The 25,180-nt window shown below is 41.7% G+C and overlaps 1 protein-coding gene across 8 annotated transcripts in view; it reads right to left on the minus strand.

The window, feature by feature from the left end:
* The window catches only part of MYLK3 (myosin light chain kinase 3), a 44,181-nt gene that overhangs the window by 13,668 nt on the left and 5,333 nt on the right, over nucleotides 1-25,180 (minus strand). For 2 of the 8 annotated variants that reach the window (XM_077786310.1, XM_077786309.1), the window contains exons 1-4: nucleotides 15,524-16,130; nucleotides 3,219-3,284; nucleotides 2,199-2,289; nucleotides 526-964 (exon numbers count right to left, since the gene is read on the minus strand). In XM_077786310.1, coding sequence (XP_077642436.1) covers nucleotides 526-964; nucleotides 2,199-2,289; nucleotides 3,219-3,284; nucleotides 15,524-15,703 — 776 coding nt within the window. In that variant the 5' untranslated portion in view covers nucleotides 15,704-16,130. Of the gene's footprint in view, nucleotides 1-525; nucleotides 965-2,198; nucleotides 2,290-3,218; nucleotides 3,285-5,306; nucleotides 8,485-15,523; nucleotides 16,131-19,075; nucleotides 19,197-25,180 lie in introns of those variants that run through there. The other 6 variants (XM_021540376.3, XM_077786308.1, XM_077786313.1 and 3 more) reach the window with 5 other exon arrangements.

Here is a 25,180-nt window from a genome sequence, read left to right on the forward strand (position 1 = left end):
GTTTTCTGTTGTGTGGCCTTTTCAAATTTTAAATAAATGGGATTAAAATAAATACTAGATAAATAATCCAGAAGAAAATGGACTAGGAAACACCTATATGAGGAACATATTAGTCCGATAGAGAATAATACATGAACAATCTTTAGGTGACCAAAACACTGAAAACAACAAACACAAGTTCTTGTTTTGACATACACTAATAAATATCTCAAATTCCTTTCATCCCCATAGCTATAGAAACCAAGGATCTGGGAGTGAGTGGTTTGAGTGAGTGGTTTATAACCACCTGAGCTCCTCTGTGTGGTCACCTTTCTATGTCAGCACACAGAAGTGCTGATGCCTCAAACCCCTCTGTCCATCTGAGCCCTGGGCTGCACAGAACTTTACACCTGTGCCTTCTGCCTTAACCCCTGTAAGGTCCCACCATGCAGGAACTGTCTCCTTTAATGGCCTGGCTTTGCTTTTCTCCCTTGTAACACCTAGAAAGGTTTCAGGTCCCACAGAAAGCCACCACAAGGCCATTACCTGGTATGTGTCACTTCACAGCCCGTGTCAGACACGGCCCGGGATGTGGAGGGCACAGCTTCCCGGGATGCTGCACCCAATGCTGGAGCTTTGTTTTCATTCTTCCCAGCTTTCTGATGAACAAGCTGCCTGTGGCACTCATCAAGGCCTGGGGCTCTGTCCACCTTCTGTGCTTTAGCAGGAGCATTTTGGTTGTCTGCATGATCTTGATGTACGAAGGGAAGACCATTGTGTTGATTCACAGCTTTGACATCGATGTCCTTTTGCTGTGGACAGCTCTTAGAGCTCTGTGTTTTGCCAGCACCTTCTACCCCTTGCTGCTGTGCTGTCCTGTCTTTAAGCTGGGGTTTGGAGTCAGCTTTGTGGGCTACAGCACTGGAAGTGTTCACCTTCTCACATGCTCCCTTGTTTTCATCCAGCTTTTTCACGCTTTTTGTCTCTGAATAAAATAATCCATTAATAAATAATCTTTGGCAAAAGTGATGGCAAAACAAAGGAGGAATAAAGCAACACACCTCTCAAAATAACCTACAGAGTTACACCTGAAAAGATAGCAAGAATTCCCCAAAAGGTTTAAAATCCTTACACCATCAGGCTCAAACTACTACTAATGCTCAGAGATTCACCTGTTCTGGTGCCTTTCCAGCAGTGCCACAGATTGGACTTGGATTCCTTAAAGGAAACAAAAAACCTGTAAGGCTCAAGTTCATCGTATCTAAAATCTGAAATCACTCTGTGGGCAAATATAACAGGTAGTTTAAGGCATTGCAGGTCCTGCAGGACCCTCCTGATCCCACTACAGCCTTCTCCCCAGTTAGAGGGGTAGAGACACATCCAGCAGGACTCTGAGGCACAGGACAGAGCCCACTTGCAGTTTCCACAAAAGGACTAAAAGGTTCTCCACTGCCTTCCCATGACAGTGGCTGTGGTTATTAACATTCAGCATGCCCAGATCACCAGCAGCCAAGGTTAGCTCACAACTCTGTGTAGCTTTTGAGTCAGAATTGTGACCATTTGCTTTGTTTTAGTCACTTCCAAAGCCATGAAGCTAAGAAGGGGACTGCCCATAAGGCAAGGGATTCACTGACAATTTGTGAAGACAGCAGCATGACAGGGCCTGCTCAACATCATGTTCACCCTGCTGCAACGCCACAGGCACTGACAGTGGATGCAACAGGGCAATGCCCTGACAGATGCACCCTAAATAGGAATCTGGCCCTGACACACCAGTGAAGCTTGCTGATCAAAAAAAGATATTCCAGTGTCAACACGTCCCTTTTTCAGAGAGGGGGAAGAGGGAGGGCTGCTTCAGAGGTATTAATGGAAAAGAACTTACTGGGTTTGCTATGTGATAGGGCCACTATCTTCACAGTATCTCCAAACAAGCTCTGCTCTCTGAATTCAGCTCACTGAAACCCAACTCAAAAAACCTCAGCTAAACAGAAGTGTTCCTTTTAATTTCTGTGTCTTTTAGCCTTTTGTAGTGCTTGATCCTGGGGATAAATAATCTTGTGAAGGTGGTGAGAACAATTCTACTTCAGTATACTGAGGGCAAAGTTACTGAATTACATCTAAGTAATTCAGGTAGTAGGAAACAGCAGGCTATTAATTTCCAGTTAGTCTGCTGCACATTCTGGAGTCAACGCTTGCAGCATGCCTGGAGTGATACATACCTTCCAGAGGCTTCTTGCTTTCAGTCTGGGTTCCTCTGTTACTAAGCACATGCTTAGGTTTTGCACCACTCTCCTCAGACTTATCTTTGGCCTAAAAATGACAGGGCAACACAGAAATTACAGTTACAGCTAACAGTGTCTATTTCCCACTAGGTTCAGACTTTGAAAAATGGACAGTTACACCTCTTCTGAATTATTAGTCAGTGCTGTGTTTACTTCCTTCCTCCAGTCTCTCCCTGCCTTTGCAGGCAGGCATCCTTTTAAAACAACATAACAGATTAATACATTAGCTCACTGCTTTCCAAAATTTTCACTTGTCGGGGTTTTTGCCTCCTGTCATCTTTACTCACATTGATAAAAAAAAGTATGACATGTGAAATATGAGACAGTAGAAAAAGAAATGATGCTGTATTTCTGTTGCTTTTTGGCTGGTGACAGAACAAAAAACAATGTTTCTAAATATATTTGTCAAAACATATTTGTCTAATTATTTGACCCAATAAGAGGTGATACCAAAAAATAATGTCTAGTTTTATATCAACTCTTGTGCATGTACTTGACATTTCACATGTCACATTTGGAATGATTAAAAACAGAAGCAGATTTTTATCTTTAAGCAGTGCTTCTCTCCCAATTACTTGGAGAGGAGGGATATTTTGTAGCAGGACCACTAAACACTTCACACAGCAATACATGTGAAATCAAATTACAACTGACTTCTATGTAGCAAAAAGCATTACACAAAATTAGGAAAAGGCATAATATTTCCTGTGGCTGGTATACAGTTAAAAATCTAGTGATGATCTAGCCTCCTATCCTGATTTGTACAAGCAAATAAGCAACACAAAGTATTTCTGCAGGTAACTGATTAGAAGACATCTGCACATCAGCCCTTCACCTGTTAGTAAAAGCAGTTAAGGATTTCATGCACCAGCCCTACAGATTGAACAGAGCCTCCCCACCTCCCCATTCCAAAAAAATCAAGGCACCCAAAGAGTAAAAGTAGGAAAAAATCATTACCCTTTTTATTACAGCTCTAAGCAAACCTGCAACAATGACCAGGGTGAACATTATTCTGGCACAATCCTACATGCAAAGAAAGCCTTGGGTAAGTGACAGTTTAATGCTGGTGTTTTTAAGTAAGAAGTTAGAGGTTTGGAACCTAGGAAGCTCAATAGTTTTTTGTTAACTCCAACCTCACAAAACTTCTTCCATAAGCATTCCCAAGGCATGCCTGGAATGCTGCCACAAACAGCTTCACCCAGAAATGCAAACACGACCTCCCCGCTCCCAGCCCAGCCCCTGATAAGTAGAGCTCTGGTACAAAGAGCAAAGGCTGGAAAACAGGAACAAGCAGGCAGCAAGTTCTTTTTCTGTGCTCCCCCTGCAACTGTGCAGCTCTTTGGACATGTCTGAGCTGCTGGCACACAACAGGCTGCAAAAACCAGACCAAGTCAGGCCCTGGCTCAGCACAAGGTAATTGGTTCACCTGTGCTTTGCTCCACGTTTCCCAGCCAGGTCACGTACACACAATCTAACTCGAGCCTAGTTCAGGTATCACTCAGCAGTCTGTGATCAAAGCACAGACTTAAGGTCTTATAACTGACCTCATGCTCCAATTTCAAAAAGTGTTCATGACCAGAGACAAAATAGGGGGACAATGATGGTCGTATTGCAAAACTGGAGTTTGCCATAAAGGTGCTCACCCACTACACCCTGACTGTTCTCCAACCAAGGCACGTGTTAGAGCCTGGGACACAGAACTCCACCCCCTCCCACTCCACCAGGCTGTCACTAGCAAGACATTTCACCTCAATCTCTATCCACCTATCCACAAAATCAAGCAAAGGACAGTATCTGTCTCCAGGCATTTTGCAGCGAGTGCAGGCAGTGACTGCAATAACACAGCTTTACAAAAAACACATCAGAATTTCCCATTTCTCCAAAAACCTGTAGAACTGAAGCTGGAACTGCAAGTATGAGCTTTATCTCTATTCAGATTTAAGGTTGATAACTAATGCATTATTTATTGTTCTCAACACTAATGGAAGCACTTAATAAACTCCTCTGTCTCCTAACAGCCCAACTCACTTGTCAGCCTCTGGCACTTAAGAAAGGGAGACCAGGAGAGCACTGAAAGCTTGGAAAGGTACATTGCCATCAAGCATTGCCCTGTTCTTCTAATGGGTTAGATGTATCTTCCCATCAAAGGATTTTACAGCTTTGGTGGAAAATACCAACGGACATTTTCATTTGAGCTAAATTCTCCTTACTGTAATCACATATCTACATACATGGAGATTTGTAATGAATAAACATATTCCAGCTCTTGCAGTTTTCCTCTCTTTCATTCCCATGGTGGGGTAGAAGCCACAGTGAAAAACAGAAACTCCCATTACCTAGAACTAATTCCAGATGTCTGTCACTGTTAAAAAACAAGGTTGATCTACTTTAAAACACCGTATCAGCTAAGTACTGGTCTTGCCTATTCCTCACTCACTGTCCACAATAATTAAGAAATGCTTGGGAACTGAAGTCTGGGAACTTGCAAACACAAGAACTACTTGATTTCAGGAGTAAATGATGTTGATGGAGTTGATGAAGTCACAGCTGCATCACAAAAACGTAGCTGAAGACAGCTAAGATGTCTAAGGATGTGTAAATCTGCTCAGTAACATGACCATAACTCAGCACAGGTCTCAGGAACTGGTGCTGTGTGAACAAACAAGGAAAGAGAAGCTTCTCTCAAACAAACCCCAAAAGCTTCTAGTATGCTACTCATACTTTTCACTAGGGCCTCAATTTAGTCACTGATTTGGGTGACATTGCTGAGCCTTGAGCACAGGTAGAAACTGAATTTTCCTTTCCAGTAGCAATTTCCTTCTCACAGCCATTACAGGATTGCCCAGCACCCTTCAGAAACCTCAGACACTATTTTGAGCTTGCTCCCTGCCTTAAGAGTCTTGCAATTCAAAGTTCCCAGCAGTAACCTGTACCAGCAATACAGAAAGGAAAACTTGAATTCAACATAATGCAAGAGATTGACAGGAGAGCCTAAAGACCTGTTATGTCATAAAGTGAAATGAAGAACAGTAAAACTAAACCAACCTCAACAGGGATTTCCAGCAGACTCCCCTTCTTCCAGGGCACAATGCCCTTAAGAATGAAATCCACAACTTTAGAATTTTTTAATACTTCTCCCACAAATGTAATAACTTTATCCAGTGTATCAACCCTTTTCTCTATCTTTGCCAGCCTCTCCTTATGCTTGGAGGCATCTAGCTGGGCAGCTCTCATCAAATTCAAGACTTCTGAGCACATGCTCTGCACGTCAGCCTGGGCAGCGCTCTCCGGTTCCTTCGGGCCTTTCTGCAATGCCTCTGTGTCAGCAGGAGCTGCTCGGGATACTGTCAGCTTGTTCATGCCATTTTCTACACCAGCAATGCCTCTGTCCACTCGCTGCAGTTTGCCTGTCAGGTCTTCTTGGAAATGCAACAGTTTGTCCACCTTTTCGTTCAAGAGATACAGTTTTTTGTCCACCGTACTTAAAGTGTTCACTTTTGCAGGCTGAAACTTTGTCAGGGCGTTTCCCTCTGCGAGGTCCAAGCTCCCTGCAGACATTGTGTCCAGACAGCAGGAAGTCAGACAGATTAGGCTGGCTTTGCATGAATCATAAATTAGAAAATGAGGCTCTGAAAGTTCATCTTCTTCAGCTATTCCTATACCAGACACGCTCACTTACTGGAGCCGCTAGAGCCTATAGTGAGATAGCTACTGCACAAAAGATTTATTTCCGTGTTATCTACTTCTTACTGTGTGCTTTCAATGATGGAGGCAATTTGGCACCAGACTGTGTTTTTTTGTGCATCCTTGACGTCACAAAACCATTTAAAATTCTTTCTTGAGTGGCTGTTGATAGGCAAGCATCTTAACAATGGCCAATGCCTGCGCAGGCCTCTGGAGGGAGGGGGATTGTTTTCATGACCAATTTTAGTTCTGTGATAATGAAAAGGTGCTAGAACATTTCCCTTCATTAAACAGGAAAAAAAAAATAAAAATAAACTGTCTGGCCTTGTGCTGAAGCTTGGAAGAATTCAGCTCTGTAGCACGGATGCAGAACACCCAGCATAGATACAGGGTGCTCTTTCAGTTGGCTGGTACTTAAATTTAAAAATAGAATACAATGACAATGACCTGAAATACCTATCTAGCACCAGCATGTCTTTGTCAACTGAAACTTCTAAAATTAAATCTTTCTCCCAGGTTATAAAAAAGAACCAAGTAAAAAAAAAAATTATCATTACAAAGACACAGCACAGAATTAGTCTATTAGCAATTAAATTATTAAATTACAAATCTTAAAGGATTTGTTATTGACTTGATTTTCACTTCTGAATCACAGCATATCTAATATACAAATTGCAGTCACAGAGAACAGAAAAAGTCACTTCACACTGCACAGGCTCCACTGCCACAGCTCTGAATGCTTTAGAAACATTAATGAATGTACCCTTACAATACCACACAGAAGGGGAGTCAGTTCTTTGCCACAGAGGATGAACTGTGGCATCAGGAGAGAGCACTTTGTCCCACACCAGCTGTGACACTGTCACATTGATGAGCATAGAGCAGGGAGGAGGAACAATGGAACCACAGCAAAGCCTTTGGGATATCCAGCACCCCTCAGCCTCCAGTCCCTTCCTCATTTTTTTGTAAAGGGCATATGGAAAGAAAATGTCACTCAAAGTGAATTTCCTGTATGACATAGGACATTCTAGACATTAAAACCCTTCCCTCAGAGTAGCAGCAGCATTAAAGTTACCCTCTCAAGACAATGTTTAATCCTTGTCACTTCTGTAAGATGAGAATTTTTATTTACAGTTAAAAAAAAATTCGACCATATAACTATATGGCCATCATATAATTATAGCCACCCTGGGGTTCTGTGACGTTTAGAGGCAAATAATCAGCTTTACCAAACACAGCCAAAGCTGTGAGACTTGGACTGTTCATCACCTTCACAGAAGAGTTTGAATACCAAGCAATGACCTTAGAAGAAAACCTAGCACTTAGTCACTTCTCCTGACCAAAAAGGTATTTTAAAGTGACTGGTGTTTTCACAGTGGTCTGGGATAGAATGGTGTAAGTTTTGTGATATCCCATACAACACAGTAAAATATACAGCTCTGTCTTGAAGGTGTAGGACATGGGCAATAAATGCCTTGCAACTCTACTACTGCAGTTAAAGAATCAAGAGTTTTTAGCCAAATGACTCCAAGGAATTCTTTCATGCTTGATGACAAAAAATAAAAACAACCAACATAATTCACTAAATCAAGAGTACCTGCTGAATGCTGTCCTGTTAGGTACAAGAAGGAAGTGGTAGAGTCATTAGAGTGTTGTATTTAAAGTCAGACAACTTGCAGCAAATACTTCAACAAGGAAGCTCGGCCACAGAAAGCCATCCCCAGCTGCACACACAGAACTGAAGCTACTCCAGGCACAGCACAGGCCAGGAAACAATGCAAGTACAACCAGGAGCACAACTGGCTGTGCCTGGGGCCAAACAGGAGTCCTGCAAAACCTTGAACTGCTGTCTTAGTTATTTAACAACTGAGAGAAAAAGCGTGATTGCTGCCCAGTTGTTACTATCTAGTGTCATTATTCATGTAATTGCTGATTTAATCCTCCTCACGTACAATGGACTGTGATAAATGCTGTGTAAATCAAAAAGTGGGGCTCAAAAAAAAAAAAACTCCCATCAATTTCTCCTCTGGATTCAGCCACATGCTCTGTGTATTTCAGCCACATGGAATTTCACCACCCAACTGCTCACACAGAGCACAGAGATGTTTGAAATAATGCTCTACAGAGAATTCTTGCTAAAAATATGCAGCAAATATTCCTTGACAGTGTTGTCTGAGGAACAGGGCAGGTACAGCCATAACTGCCTCCTACTCTGATACAGTTGTTTGACTTATAATACTACTTACATCAAACTGTCCATCCATAAACAACTGCAAAGTTACAGCTGGGATGAAGGATATGGAGGGAAACTCATTTGCACCAAAGTAAAAAAGTTTTAAACATGTGTAACAAAGTTAAGGTCAGCTATTCTTTATTCTTTCCATTTTCTCCTCCACTCCCTCCCCTTTTGCACTGCTGACAAACACACAACCATAAAAAATGGCTCTGGCAAGTCTAATAGCTTGTCTTGCCTTCAGGATGATAATATGCTCAAATACTGGCAAAACCCCTTTTATTCCTTTTGCTTTGAATTACAAAAGCAGACAATTGTTCAGAACATTGGTTCAGTGCCCAGTGCTTGAGCAGCCTGCAGAGAGTATTTATTTCCATTGCTAGTCCCAAGTCTTTCAACAGTTACCAAAAAATAAGGGAAAAATCCTAAAATGCCTGACGCCACAAAAAGCACAGCTGTTGTGACAAGTGCCACAGCCTCTCAAAGTCACTTTTGCTTTGTGAGGTGCTGTTGCTTACAAGGACATTTTGCATTTAGATACCACAACACAGGGTGCTTCATCTTCAGCCCCCAAATTTACAGAGTGCTGTAGGAACAACAGATACCAGGGGATGCTGCAGCACTCCTGCAGAGAGCACAGTCATGTCCAGTCACCCCTGCTGCCATTGCCAAAACTGGTGACCCACAAGACTCCAACATTGTCTGGACATAACTTGAACACACTTTCTGATGACAATTGGTCTCCAATTTCTTCCAGGTAACAAAAAATGAGCACTGGGATCTGGAGAGTGCAGGATTCCTCTGTCTGCTGGACTGAAATGAACTTTCCTGATCCCTTTAAAACACCTCCAAGGTATCAGGTATCTCAGGAATGCAGAGAAAAGGAACATGCATCCTGGAGAAACACAGCTACAAGTGACCTTGAACCAGTGATGCCAAAGAGAATTCTATTCTCAAGGGGGAGAAGAGTTTATTCCTCTTTGGCTCACACCTTTCACACACTCCCAGCTGGAGAGAGAGATGTCAGAAAACAAGAGAAAAATTCAGATTCAACACAGAAAATCTATCACATGGCAGTTTAGTTTACAATTCCTCCTTGCAAGGTCTGACCCAAAGGAAGGAAAAAATCCTCAATAACAGAGTGAATAGAAAACAAAATATTAAAATCTACACCATGTGCTGAAGTGAAACCAGAGACTTATACTCCAAATGAGAAATGTCACAGAGGTTAAAACCAGCTGCTCAAACAGATCATCTCATTAGATTGTTGCATTGCTTCCAACAACATTGTAAAACTGGAGATGGCTGACAATACATAAGAAAATGAAAAAATAACTTTTTATATGGCCTATAAAAAGCCAAAGCTAAATATAGAACTTAAAGGCTTTGGGAAAAGTTTGCAGTGCAATGGAGTTCCAAGGAGATGGAGAATGCAATGTGGCAAAACATCAGGAGATTACAAACGGAAAAACCAAAGCAAATAAGCTCAAAGCAGTCTGGCTACATCTGATAAACACTGCTCAGGCAAGAAAAAAAAAGTAAATTTTTTTACAAATATTTTTTTACATATTTAGAAACCAGATGTCAGCTTTTTCAAGTTATAATGGAAATCTACTTAATCTACATCTAATTGCTGCAGCTCATTAACATACATTTCCTAGTTTTCTCTCCATCAAATTAAATGGTAACCTTTTCAGGGTACCTAAATTTTTGAAATACTAAACCTAGTTTCTCATGAACAGCATAAAAGGTGATTTTATTATGTCCACAGGGTAATGCTGCAGCAACAGACCAATTCTAACAACAGCAAACACAACAGAGATATTGGCTCTAATTCAGAGGAATAACTTCCAAAGGCAAGATGTGCCATACAGCCTGGATAAATCCACCTAGCCTTCCTGCTGGGACCAGATCACTCTGGGAACTGGACCACACCTGCTTTAGAACCTAAGAACCCCACAGTTAATGCATCAGTCATGCCCTGCTGGTTGAAATCCACCTGCCCAGTAAAAGGATCTATGGAACACTGTTGGTACGCCCAAGTGACCCTGGCAAGGACAACTCAATATTGCCACTGTCACAACATACCTCTGGTGCCAGGTACACCCAACAATCACTGTGGAAACTTGGGGTTTCCATGTCTTTAATGAGAGAAAAATGCTAACACGGTCAGTTAGGAAATACCCTTGCAAGTCCTGACTTCCTTCCCCACTTCCATTTCATTATTTTCCAGACAACTGAATCTAAGGATGTCTCCAGGCAGCAGCAGGGCTAAGGATAGGTTACTGAGCCTGATATCATGTGCACTATTGTAATGCATCTCACTCAGGCAGCTGACAGCAGAGAGCTGAACAGATCAATTATGACATTTCATTTACATCAAAGTGATGAGATTTCTAGATAACACTGTTTACCATTTGCCCACAGTCCTTGCAGCAGGTTACTCTGCCTCTCAGGATGCCAACAGGGCACCTGCTGTCTATCCACATTCACTCACTTGACCCCAGAGCTTATTCCTCACCACCAAGTCTGTTACTCATAGAAACTACATTTAAAAGCTTTTTACTTGAAATTTTCATCCTTTCAATTTACTTTCTTTTACAGCAGCTATTAAGCTATTTAACTAACTTGGAGCAGGGGAGTGCTAACTGAGAATGTTTCCTCAGTGTGGTGGTAAGGATTCACCCTCGCACTCCTCCACACTCTCCAACAAAGACCTCTCCTCTGGAAACTGAACAAAGAAGTCATGTTGTTCCTGCTTCCTCTGAATTTCAGTGGGTTTATATCTAATGTAGTCAGTTCCTCATAAAGCCTGCTGATTTTAAGGGTCAGCCACAAAAGCTTCTCTCAGATTCAAGAAGCCTCTCACGTTTAAGATGCTCTCTCAGTACCACAGGGAGCTCAGCAGAGAGCCCTGAGGCCCTCTTGACACTTGCCAAAAGCTCTTGTGTCAATGGCAGTTTGCTCAGGTACAAGTAATTCTGTGTCAGTGGGGATCTGCCACAACAGGAGAGTGGCCCTGGCTGTGCAGGAATGCCAACAGGAATAAAACCAGGAAAAGCAAATTCTCCTCACTGAAGTGATGAGATGGGGCTCTTAGGATACACACATAGGGAACAGACCTGTTGCATAAGAGTTATTTCTAGACAGTCAACTTTTCTGAAAACAAACTTACATAATCCAGAGTTTGCTCCAAAACACATTCAAACCAGCACAATTGTTCTTGCTGACTTGAAATTTGAGTGGCTTCAAATCAAATCCCTCAGAAAAGCCTGTACTTTGCCAGCAACATGCTTTTGTTTGAGAAGATGCAAATCCCCTAACTGCACTTGCTGCATTTCTGTTCCCTTCCTATTTCAGAAGATCGTTTTAATTTCAAGTCTGAAAAGATACAACAAAAATGCACACTCAGAATTGAACTATCTTGTTAACTTGTAACTATCATTTCCACCTTCACCTTTCTCACCACCATGACTGACAATTGTTGTAAGAATACATCATGCTATTTTCTTTGCTCCTCCACTTACATTCCCAAGGTTGAAAGGCAAGACCTCTGTGCTCCAGCCCCCCTTCATGGATCCTGACTGAGGTATGAGCACCTAGAGCACAATTTTACAGTGCAGTGGTTTAGGTGTTTGACAGGTAAAACACACTCAAATCATGCTGGATTGCACCAGAATTAAGAGACAGAAGTGTTCACAGGCAGCCTTGCAAGAGGCAGCCTCCAGCACCAGCCAACTGGACTCAGCATCCCTTGGCTACTGCCACACTCTCAGAAACTCCTCCCAGGTGGAGTTTACAGAAGCAGTTCCTGCCATCATGTCAGGCCTTGTGGAAGCTGGGTCTCAGTCCCTGATTTGTTTCTCTCACCCACGTTCCCACCTGACAGCCCCCAGCTGTGGTACAACACACTGTACTCGCTGCTCCTTGCTGATAATGCTCTTTACAGGAATTTAACAGTGGGGGGATTTTTTAGGAACTTTTTGACATTGGTATTTCTCACTAAAACCCAAACCACGTTAACAAAATTTTAGATCATTAATTTTAGAATTTATCTGCCCTATAATGAAGTCTGTTATGTGCTATATTCACCTGCTGATTTAGATCTCTGACACTTTGCTTTGACATGATTCACAAATACCATCACAAATACATTCACAAATAACCATCAGTTCAGGTTTAATAACCATCAGTCTTGACACAAACTGCTTTGAAAAGATTCAGAATAAAAGAACTGGTTTACAAAAAGCAGTGGTTTTGCAAACTCTTCTGAGTAATCAAAGCTCACATAAAAGCCACTTGCTGTCCTTTAGGTGAATGTTTCAATGTCTGGCAAAAAGCAGAGAAATTGCTGCATCCATCTCAGCTGTGAAAAACATCTCCAGCTAAACTTACAAAAGTTGTTATCAGGCTGGGAGAAGTATACAGGAAACAAAAAAAAGAATGTGATCTACAGAAAAGCTTCCCTAAAGAAACATTATACCACATGCCAGTGGAATTGTAGAAAGCAACTAACAACAGGAATCAAGTTTTTCAGAGCAGGGAATGAGAAGGTAATTTTTTAACTTTATCTCTCTAAAAAGTTGGGTGTGAATTAGAAGCCTTGAATTAGGGCTCCAGTGGTATGATTAAGCAGAGTGATCCATCTGTCCATCAAGGACTAGTATCCCAGCACAGATATCCAGTAAGAACAGAATACATTTGGTACAGCCATTTCCACTCCCAAAACAGCAAGTACCCCCCAGTGCTTCTCTGCAGAGCTTCTATCAGGACTCAGGAAGTTTTGCTTCTGAACCACCTCGCCACCTTAAATCAGCAGTCAACAGACCCCAGAGCATTCATTTTCCTCAACCACACAGACATTTCTCTGCACTCATAAGAGGCTCCTGAATTAAAACAAATAAATCATTGATTGGAATTCTGCTGTTAGATCAGTGACAAATTAATCTCCAGCTGCATTGCAGAGACAGCTGTAGTGTAAACAGACACACTGATTATCAGTGCTGGACCACAAAAACAGCCCCAAGGCCTGGCACCACAAAGCCAAAATCACTCAGAGGAAAGCAAGCAAATAACAGAGCTGATAAAAGATCCAGGATATAAATGGTTTGGATTTCATATTAGCTGATACCAAGAGCACTTGTCACTAATGGGTAGCAGGGCAGTGCCAGCCAGAAATCCAGTAACAGTGCATCAAGATCTCCTCAGTGCAAGAAATTAGGAGAGGAGTTAAAACAGAGGGCTGGATGCTAGAAAATACTGCTGCCATGTTCTGCAGAGAGGTAAGCAAATTACAGCTGGCAAAAGTCCCTGCATAATATCCTGAAAATGGTGAAATATAGGGGTCTCATGTTCTTGTTCCACCACAAATTCTGACAAAGTTTGCATAAACTGAAGAGTGGATTCTGCACTGACCATAAAACAGATAAAAGTGCCCCAAAAGCAGTTCAGTGTCCCACAGCAATGACTGGCAGCTGCTTGCCAAGCCAAGCCATCCCTGCTGCCCATGGTGACAATTGCCTCACACGGTGGGATGACCCACAGCCATTTGGTAGCCTGTGCCGAAGTTTTCTGGACCTAAACCTGACAATTTTGCATAAAGCAAACCCAGAAACAAGCAGGTCAGTCAGTCATGAAATCTGTAGCAAACTATTTTCTTTTTGTAGCAAGACAGGTTAAGGAAGATGCAAATTAAGCTGTGCTGATTCCTAAAGGGGTGCTGAGAATTAACCAGAACCCTGAAGCTTCCCACACTGGGGATTTCAGCTGAAACTGGGAACAGGAACCCACCAAGAAAACATCCAGAACAGAGCTATTGATAGAAAAAGGACATTTTTTTTCAACTCTGTCCAGCCCCACACTGTATCTATCGTGCAATGACAGTGCTGGAAGGAATCAGGTCTCTGAAGGGAAGCATTCAGGACCTGAAATCAGAAGTATGCCTAAAATAGGTGAGCCACAAAGCACATGGGCTGCTCAAGCCTAAACAACAAAACAAGGACACAAATGAGAGAGTGAAAGGTGAGCCACAAATATAGAAGACAACAGCAGGAGGACCTGTTAGCTCCTGCTATCTCAATTCAGCCACGGAGAAGGTGAAAACAAACCTGGTTTGTAATGTCAGAGACTATATATAGTTTACTACTTTAGTTTCTGGGATATGAACTGTCTGAAAGGATACTCAATAGAGTATATTTAGCCTGCAGACCACTATGGTACAAAATTTAAATTGAAACACATGACATCTTCCTCTTGAGTTCCCACAAAGCCTGGGTGGACAGTGTTAGCAACTGAGATGGTCAGAAATTCTTCAATCATGTATTTTTCTAAAAATCCCAATCCTTCAGAACGGTTTACCAATTCCAACCATTTATTTCAGTCTGTCTGCCTCTGTGAGCTCTCCACAGCAGTGTGCACACAGCCTGCCAAGAACCTGGACCCCAGGAGGGCTGTTTGGGTCCTGCAGTACATGGACTGCCCAGAGCTGCTCTGCTGAGGAGAGAGGAGTGACCCCCAGGTAAGCAGGAGCCTGAACTGCAGCTGCCAAGGTCTGATCTCCATCAGCAGCTCTGCAGTCCAAGCACCAACTCCACAAAACAGGAGACAACTGTTTAAAGAAATTAAAGGTAATTGTGCAAGAACACAAAGCTCAGGATGTGAACCAACAGCATCTGAGGAGGTCTAAATAACTCTACATAGGACTCAGAAAAATTAGTCTGAGCAGCAAAAGCAGCAAGATGTTAGCCCCTCCAGAAAAACCCCAGAGTGGGACACATACCCCTAGTCACAAACTTGAATGAGCAGAGAAGCATCAAGATTAACTTATAGGAATGACTAGGTGACTTCGAGTATCTCATTAAGTGGCTGTGTCTTAAAAGAGGATAAAAAATAAACCGAGTCCAGCAAATCAGAAGAAAGACAGCAGCACCACTAAAGTTAAAAGGATTGATGTAGGTGAACATCAAAGCTCCAGAAAGGAAAAGCCTGAAGGAAGTACAAGTGCCTTGATCTTCAGGCACATGTCAGAATACTCCTGTCATTGCCTCTCCTAAGAGACCAATTAATTTCAGAGAAAAAAAATGTCTCATCTTATTGCTTGAGACTAACTCCCCCCTCCACTGTATCTCTGAGCAATAATAGATTTCCAATCTATCTGTAAAACATGCAGGGCACTGTTGCAGAGCTGCCTGGGGTTATGAGTCCTTCCAAAAGCCCAGTCAGCTGAGCCAGCCCCTTGTTTGAGAGCAGCAGGCAGAGCCTCAGGAACTGCACCAGCAGACTCCAGCCCAGAAACACACAAAGAACAGATTCCTCCTGCAAGCACTGACATCAGGACTGTACTCACCTGCTGGGACAGGCTCAAACCTGACCTGTAGGCTGACACCTGGAAAAGAGAGCTCTTCCTAGGGTTAATATTAAACTTACACATTAGAGCAGTTCTCACCAGCTTTAGTAAGAATTGCACATGTGGTCCAAGACTATTCATCCTTATGTGCTTTCTGACAGTCCCCTCCTCCAAAAGCATCCTTCCCTTTGCAGTGCTCCATGAATTTGAGTACTAGCTTTGTGAACAAAACAAAGGATGATTTTCCAAGAGATAAACATAATGAGTTTGGTAAACTGGCCAAAGTGATGTAATCCAATGCGAGACATCCAAAACAAAGTTGGTTTTGACTGTTAGGCACTGAGGACAAGGAAAACCAATAAATCAAAATAAATCTTAAGGTAACTTTCACCTGTGGACCTTAATGTATTTCCAGAAGAGAAGTACCATTATCACTATTTTACAGAAAAGGAAATTGAAGTAATGAATATGAAATAATTACTCAGTCACCCAACAGATCAATTACAGAGAAACAAGATATTCTGAATCTCATTATAGTCTTCATTGCAAAACACTAACTCTGATCTGCACAGAGCCAAGCCACAGAATGCCACGGAGACAGATAACTGCAGTACTGACTTATTTGCCCCCAGGACATGACTAGTCAAAAAAATCCTGGCTCATTTGTTTTTATGTTTCTAGGGTCACCTTCTGTAGTCCTGAAAATATCTTTCACTTGCACTCCTTCAGCAAAATCCAAGAGAAAAATCTCACGTATTTCAGGCTATTTATTACTTAAAAAGCTGAACATGAACAATTTAAACACATCATTACTTCTTCAACGAGAACAACAGATGAGTAGTATATTCAAATGAATAGACCAAAATATTTTTCTGCTATGTTGCCATAAATAGACAACAAAACATGCAGTCATGGGGATATGAACTGTGTCTGGTCAACCGAGCCTGTTTCTTATATTAGATATGATTTAAAAAATCATCATACACCTGGCTATTAAATCCACTATATGTTGTTACATTAGAGGAATTTAAGGCTTTGGAACAATATCCTACTTATTGAAATCAGTAATTTTTTTTTCCTTTTTTCAACTGAGCCAGAATTCAGTTTATTGCTATTGATTTAGTTTAATTCCTCCACTGGCTCTTTAAAACACAAAGATTATTATGAATACAAGCTCTTTAAGAAAAGCCATTACAGCTATTATTGAACAAAACAAATGAGGAAATCCTTTCTTCAAAATTTTGAAAGAGAACAGTTTCAAAAAACTCACAACAACCTGATCTATTCTAATTAAAATGCAACTCCTACATTTTTTTTAATTCCTTGAGCATTATTATATGTCCATGGAATTCTTTTCAAAGTTGCTTAAGTACATTTTCTGCTACTAGTCTTTTCAGCAGCTCAAAAATTAAGTAAATGCAAACAGGCTGCTGAAAACAAATACTTTTCCTAGGCTTTTACCATGGTAGCAACTGAAACTGAACTTCAGAGGCAGCTTGAAAACACAGTGGGTTTTAATGAGTAGCTTACAAAGGCAGAAAAGCAGATTCCCATTCTCCTCTCCACGGCTCTCTGTGCTTACAGGGTCTGTGCTCTGTCCACCAGGGCTTCAGCTCTGGGGAGAGCTCTCTCTTGCTTTGCTCCTCAGACCTGTGCACTGTGGGGTTCTGATCTCACAGCTTTCCAGGACTACCCCAGAGCACCCTTTGAGGCACTGAGTGCCACCACTCAAGGTGATTGCACTGCTTTTAGCAGGTCAGATGGGCTCATGCAGAACTTGGCTGCTCACTAAATCACCTCAGGGTCAGCCTGCCCAACAGAGTCACAGTCCTAAAACTCACAGACATATGGCAAGCCAAGCAAAAAGCACTAACAGCCAGCCTCTACGTAATTTGAATGTCAGTCTGCAATCCAATACAACCAATATTCTAGTCACAATAGAAGTTTTAATGTGCCAAGGCTCCCATGAAAAGTAAATTTATTTACAATGGTAAAGCTTGCACTCATCATTTCAGAAACACCTCCTTGATGCTGGCAGGTGTTTTGCAAGCCAACAGGCTGCACAACCTGGCCAAGAATGTCAAACACATACAGCATGTTACAAAAGGCACAGAAACCAATTCTGTGCCATCCAGAAAGTTTCCTGTTTCAAACCAGGCTCACAATAAAGCACTAAGGGGTCCCTTACCGTAAATCTCTTTATGTAATCTGAAACACAAAATCCTCCCATGCTCAAACGTAGGGATCTGTGCAGGGCAGATTCTTGATATAAAGTCCCCATTCTGTTTGTCTTGTCTGGTGGTCACCCTGGTAGACTGCAGCCTTTCACTGAATAAAGCTGCACAGCCTCCCTGGATCTTGCTAGAATTCTGCTTGTGTGATAAACCAGGCATTTCATCTTATCTGACACTACACCAGGCATTTCAATCATTTCACTGCCTTATCAGCAGTACTAAGTTCTATCCACATCCCAGCAGTTCACTTCCTGAACCACTGATAACAGATACTCCAGGGCATGGAAACAGTACAAGACGACAGCCAGACCTCTGGAGCCACTGAACAGTCCCTTCTTTGCTTTTCTTTGTTCCTTTGCTTATTTTAATCCAATTTTACTTTGCTGTAGCTGTAACTTAAGGATAGCACGTTGGCTTCAGCCAAGTAGTGACAAGACAGTAATTTATCCAAGTGCTATTCTATTTTTCAGTGACACTGGCAACTGCTCCAGGATATTGGCTTCAACACAACATGAATATAACACATGTGAGAATTTCTTGCATGTCCAATTTCTTAATTACATGAATAGAGGGAACAATGAATGGACATAAAAATGACCATTCAGGAGGGTTCATTCTCCATCAGAATTCACATACCTATTATGCCTTAAGCACTGTTTCTACATCTGATGCTATGCACACAGAACCTCTAGAATACCTGACTTGCACAAGTGTATGTTGCCATGAAGTCCATGTAGGCATATTTGTGAAACCCCTAGACCTAGGATGTTTTATTTCTACCTACACAGTTAAATACACAGCCACAATGCACCCAAATGATGTTCCTCATGCATTTAGTTCTCAGCCAATGAATTCCTTTTTACTTTGCCCTGTGTAAGATATGCTTTAACAGAGGTCTTACCTGTAAGTTTGTGTCCATGGAGGATAAATACACAAACAGAACAGATACCAAGATGCTGGATGACCTAAGAATGAAATTAGTTCTAGAGAAGTAGAAGCAAATCTGCTTTCAGTTTTAATCTGTGCCTTCTTCTCCCACTCAGCCAACAAGCTGTAATAGAATTATCTCTGATTACAAGCTGCAAGTGATCTAGCATTAAGACGAATCCATCAGGCACAGGCACACAAAATGACAGCCTCTCACTACAGCCCTGCCTTTGAGCAGGTGGACAAGCACCTCAGGCAGCAGGAGCAGGGCCTGGCATGAGCCACATCTTCACTGCTGCAATCCCAACAGGAGCCTGTTCCACCACAGGATGGGTGCACAGGCACCCTCCCCTGAAACAATCAGGCCAGTGATGGAGATAAGATACTGTACCTTTAGCATTATGATCTAAGAGAACTCAGGTCCAGACGTGGGGGTACAGAGCTGGCTGCCCCTCTCACAGCAGCAAGTGGTGTGTTTCCAGCTGGGTTTGTACAGCAAAATAACAAATATGCTGTTAAAAAATGAAATGAAACCAACGTTAGTACAGACAAAACCAGAAACAGGCGAGTGATCAAAAGCCAGGGAGGAGATGCCTGTGCTTGCTTTACGGCCTGGCAGGGAATGTTTTTTAGGCTATTTAACAAACAAGTACAGAACAGGCATGGCCTGGGGTGACTTGAACACAGCTCTAGAGATGCTAGTAGTGTAACATCCTGCTAAAGGGACATAGGCAAACTGAGGCTGGACTCCAGAGATGAGACCAGTCTCAACTGCCAGACCCCTGGGTAATTCCTAACTCAATCTCTGTGCCTTGGCCTTTCCACCTGTAAAACACAGTTAAACTTTCCCTGTCTTACAGAATATTTTCACAGCTTTAAGATCTATTAGTACCATTCTGTCCTTTTAAAGGGCAGAGGTAAACCATAAATTCTAGGTCAAAACTGCCCCAAGACTTTTAAGACCCATCAGCTTGGTGCATGCAGTGGCAGAGGGACACAGTGGCTCATGGTGTAAAGCCCTGCCCTACTGAGCCATTCTCATGGACAGGCCAGGGATGCTGCTGGCCTTGTGGCAGCACCTCCAGCAGCATTCCTGGCACTGGGAACAGCACCCAGCCACTCTCAGTGGAACAGGAGACCATCCACATGGGCACCAAGCTCTTGAACATTGCCTTCAGCTTTTTTATTACCATGTAACTGATTGTGGGAATTAAAGACCCCCACTCCAGTACCTAAGAAAAGAAGAAATATTAGAACTGCTCAAGAGGTGCAGGGCTTAAATGATCCTAGACCCAAAGGAGGGAAAGAAGTATTTTTATATATTTGTGACTTCTTCCAATAGCACAAATAACCATGCAGTTACTCTAGATTTAGTAAAGAGACACTATTACTTCATGTGGTAGCAGAGGCATGTACAGCATGCAAGCACTGTGCCACAGGGGAAGGCTTGCATGACAAAGAGAATCCTTTAGAAACTTTGGCAAGAACTCTGGAATGAGCAATGCTCAGCCTGCAGCCTTCCATTAGCAGATCTAAATACAGAACCATAGTGTAAAACAACACCTTCCTGCAGTATTTGCATTAATTAATATTAAGAATATAATTATTATGATGAGTTTCACTGACTGCTCTTTTTGCCATTTAGGTTCTGAAAAATAATTAATTTAGCGCTTCTCTCTCCCTCAGTTTAATTTACAATCTTACAATACAAAATCTGAACTGTGTGATTCTGTGAGTATTAAAAGGCAACAATTTAGTAGAAACTATGTAACTTTCAATCCCTGACAAGGAAATACTCCACTTTTCACAAAGTTACATGTATTTCTGTGGCAATGGACACAGGGCTGCATTATCTTTAGTACCTGAGTAAAGTCTAATGGATTTTACATATAAAGAAATACAGATCTTGGTGCCTTGCCCTTGAGCTAGAGGCAAGGAAAGCCATCACTCTGAGTATAGGCTTTGTAGGTGTCACAAGATACCATTTACTTATAGAATAAATGTAGAACTTTACCAAAATTCATGCACATAACATACAACAAATGAAATCAAGGTTAGTACTTCATCTTTTAGAGGAACTCTTCAAATTTGCTACACTTTCACTCCAAAACTCCTCTCTCAAACTAGAGATGTTAGCAGCACATTGGAGCACAGTCCAAGACAAGGAAAGAGGCAAAGAGGTTTATTATAACTGGCTTCTCCAGCCAGTGACTGACAGATTTGCCAATTCCTGCCCTAACTACAGAGTAAAATGAAGGGGCTCAGCATTTTTGAGGTGACCTCGCTCATCTCCCAGCACCAGTTTCTGTCAATTAGGAGGAGGTGCACTGGTCCACAAACATCCCATTTTCAGGGAATTTATAATCTAAACATTACTTGGATCAAATGGTTAATACAAAGTATCTTCCTTCCTGAAAATGAGGGAAAGCTTTTCTCACTTGGCACATTTCTTTTACACACACTTAAGAGTTATGAAATCACTTAAGTATTTGAAAACCTTGTCATTAATAATCAAGGACAGGGAGCTTCTAACACTGATGTCACCCAGTCTAAGTCACCATGACTATCCCCTAAACATCAGCCTGAAGGTTCCCAGTTCTCTTCCAAAGGTACTTCCAAACTCACTGGTAACTTACCCTTCCATTACGCTTCCATCCACACCATGAGCTAGAGCTGAAACCAGCACAGGAGTGTCCCCAGGGAAATGCACACAGGAGATCAGCAGGCAGGGCACTGACACCACAAATGTCCAGGTGCCTCTCTGTATCTGATCAGGACAAGTATTCAGGAGCCTGTGAAGACTTTGACTGATGAGGCATTTTCTAAGAGCAGTCAATTCCTGATTGTCCCTGTGCCAGTATCAGCTCATTGCTAGAGCTGCTCCACTCACAATGGATTAGTATTAAAGGACAGGTCTGCAGCCCTTCCCACCTCATTAATATTCATTTTAGACTTTAAATTCCAGTTACACAAGGACTCATACCCATGGCTTGATGCCTCATAAATTATATTCCATTTTTAAACCTGCAGCATTCGGTCTCATTGTTTCAGAAGGAAAACACTAGCAGAGACAGTTTTAGGCAAGCTGCTTTTGTTGAAAAGAATACTATCTAAAGCCCTGCCTTAACTTCATTAGCCCACAAAGATTTGCACTACAACGAATCCTGTCTGCAAAGCACAAATACAACTGCCAGCAAATTTTAATTCTGTCAATATTCTGCTTTTGTTCCAATTGTTAAAGCAAGTGCATATAATGTCTGCAGCTGAATAAACTCACAAAGGGCAACTTACCAAGGGAAGACTTGAAAATAGCTACAACTACCATTAAAAAAACCAAATTAAAAGACAAAGTTACTCTCCATGTACTTTGTCTCCTGGCAAACATGGATGGGTGATGTAGATGATTTTGCATTGAGAGCTATCATAGTACACAGCAAACTTGGCTTTGATGGTCAGAAGAAAGGTCCAAAAGAGAAGAGATTGAAGCCTTCTCTGTAAGGATGGGGTCCAATTTTTGGGTAGCAGACTCCTTCTGTGAAACCCCAAGCCTTGTTACACAGGTCAACCTGACAGCACCTGCATCCTTCATCTCCACTACCGAAGGAATCAACAGCAAAACTAAAACCAAACTTTTCTCATTTTACCTTCACAAAAGGTAAAAGTTGCTGCAGCACAGATTTCATGTTCAACAGCCTGTTAGTTTGAAACATGGAGAGGTAACTGGAAATAAAGTTATTTTACAGCATTCTTCTACTTGCCTTCTAAAAAACCTTCAGCAGGGACAGGAGCAGACTCTCCAGGGGATGAGTAGGCTGTCACCTGCATGGGTGAGAGATTTTTATCAAGCTCCTATTCTGCAGATGCACTATCCCGTCATTTTTATAAAGAATTAACACATATTCTCTTGCCCGCTCTGAGGCAGCCAGAGAGGTGGTAATTACAGCCTCTCGTTTAATGGTCCATTAACCAGGGCAGACATCATTTAAGTGAGTAAGCCCCGTACAGTACACATGAAGCACATGAATATACATGTGGCAATCAGAATTATAGAATCTTCTAGATTGAATTTTAAATTCAAAGGTAAATATTTTAGCTGGACTTTAACTTTGGCAGCCTGGATTGATGACTTTCTTCCCCTATCTTTTAAATCACTGTCCCCTAACCAGGTTCATTCTAGCCCTTAAAAACTTCCTTCACAAGATGCTTCCCCATTTTGACTCAGCTTTGAAAAGCAAGGACTAACACTCTCAATCCCACTCCCAGTGGTGGCGAGATCGTGTTCACCTTCCATATCATGTCTGAATCTGTTTCCCACAGAAAAGTCCAGTAAACTCGTAAGTAAGAGTACAGATGGGGAAGACCAAACACAGGAACAAAAGAACACAGCCTCTGGAGAATTCCTTTTTGCAACCACTTAATTTCTAGGAAGGAAAAGGAACTGCACAACTCTGGGAGCAGATGGAATAGCAGTATCATTACTTCTTGTAAATTCAGCACCTCTCCAGTCACTCTCCTTGTTCTCCAAACTGCCCTGCTCCTCCTCCCAGCTCCCAAAGGCTGAAGCAGTGCACTGCTTCCTTCAGTGATATCCTGCAGATTTCCACATCCCTCTCCCCAACAGCCTGAACACACTCATTATTCATTCCCACCATCAGACCTTTCTCCATCCTCTAGCCAAATCCAGCCTTTTTCCTACCCTCTCCACCCCAGGCTTGCTCTCTCTGGTCCCTGCCTCCCCCTCACGTCTGGAGTGAATTGCAATCACCTTCCTGCCTTTGCTATATAAGGAAACCCCACTGCAGCTCCAGTGCTGGCTAATAAGGAAAACTGCATGCCTGAAACCCCAGAAACTGAGATTACTGTAATCATAACACAATCCAAGAACAGTCTGACACTGCCCTTTTAAGTCACTGTGCTTTTGAGTATTACTGCAGTCACAGAGTGCAAGCTGTCAAAAACCCATTAAGATTTCACAGCTTGATCAGCTAAAAAGCACTTGTGAACTGACAAGCAACAATCAACAATCAGTAGTAATTAATCTAATATAATCTCAACCCATCTGTTAGTCTCACAAAACATAATTTTTATTACTTCCTCAGATTCCCAATGTTCAAATAATGAATTGTCTTATTTCCAAGGAATGCATTTTTAACACAGGCATTCAAAACAAGCACATCCTCCTGCTCTTTACCATTTGATGTATTTTTATTTTTGATCTTTCTGTAGTTGGTAGGAGTAGGGTTCTGTTCATTTTGATTTCAATTTTTTGCAACATATTAACAGTCTAATAAAGATTTTAAAAGACAAAATATCTTGAGAATAATTTTCCTATGTACTGTCGCCATCAGTCTCAACCACTGAACAGTATGAATTGTTCAAGTGTCTGTTTCCCCTTCCAAAGTCCTTTAACCTTTTAGTTTTTTCCAGAACTACATTTAGATGCACACGCAGGAGCTGTAAGCAAACGTGAGCTTCCCTGTTGCTAAGTAACTGTGCCAGAGCCTGCCCTGCCACTGTTGTAAGCAACAGCACCACAGCTGCCACGTTTGGAATTCGCTCAGCGTCAAGAAATGTAAGCTAAATATTTTGGATGAGACTCCCAGTCTTCTTAAAATGGGTGTGAGCAACAATGAAAGAAAAATAGATCTGGAGATGACCAGACTCATGAGTAATCCTAACGCTGCAGGACACTTCTCCCCATCAGAACACTCAGGCTGTATTTCAGAATGCAGCTATTAGTATTTATCTAAATTAGGCTTCTTGCTCAATTTCCACTCAGCCCATTATATGCTGCTTTGAGGTATTATTTTCAAAACATTCCTCTTTGTGTTATAGATAGTAATTGTGATCATTCAGCTAAATAAAAAGTTTGTTTTAAAAGTACCTCTTTGAAAACCTTTCATTAGATGTCAAGACCTGCCATTGTAAAAAAATCTTAAATTCTAATGCTCATCTTCTAACCTTAAGATACATCTGTTCACACAGTTTAATAAGGAATTCTAGTTGTGCAATTTATATACACATTTTTTATAGTTTCTAGTTTAGTTTCTTTTTTGTAACACAATCAGAGGTAAAACTACCTCAGAATCAGGCTCTGAATCAGTACTTGGCAAAGACTCAATATACCTCTGTCTTAAGCATTTCCTAGTTCCTGCACCACTTTTCCTTTGGAATTGCTCTGTCCTGAAGAACAGAGATCTTTGTTAGTTTTCTAAGATGACAGGAAACAGTCTTTGTCCTCCACCATTTCAGAAAGCTACAGTGAAACCACTTTTACCTTAAGCCTCAGTCCACAGTTCCTCGGTGAACTTAAAACAAATTGAGCCTTATTCTAACTTCATTCACCTGAGCTACACATCAATGTTTCACAGTTTTAATAGTCCCTAGCTGAGAGGCTCATGCAAAATAAACAACTGTTCTATTCCAGAGTTTCTTACACTCATGCCTTTCCTCTGACTGTACAACAAAACCCATACCACCTCCACGACACTGAGTG

This window comes from Lonchura striata, chromosome 13, assembly GCF_046129695.1.
Source record: "Lonchura striata isolate bLonStr1 chromosome 13, bLonStr1.mat, whole genome shotgun sequence".
Taxonomy (NCBI): Eukaryota; Metazoa; Chordata; class Aves; order Passeriformes; family Estrildidae; genus Lonchura; species Lonchura striata.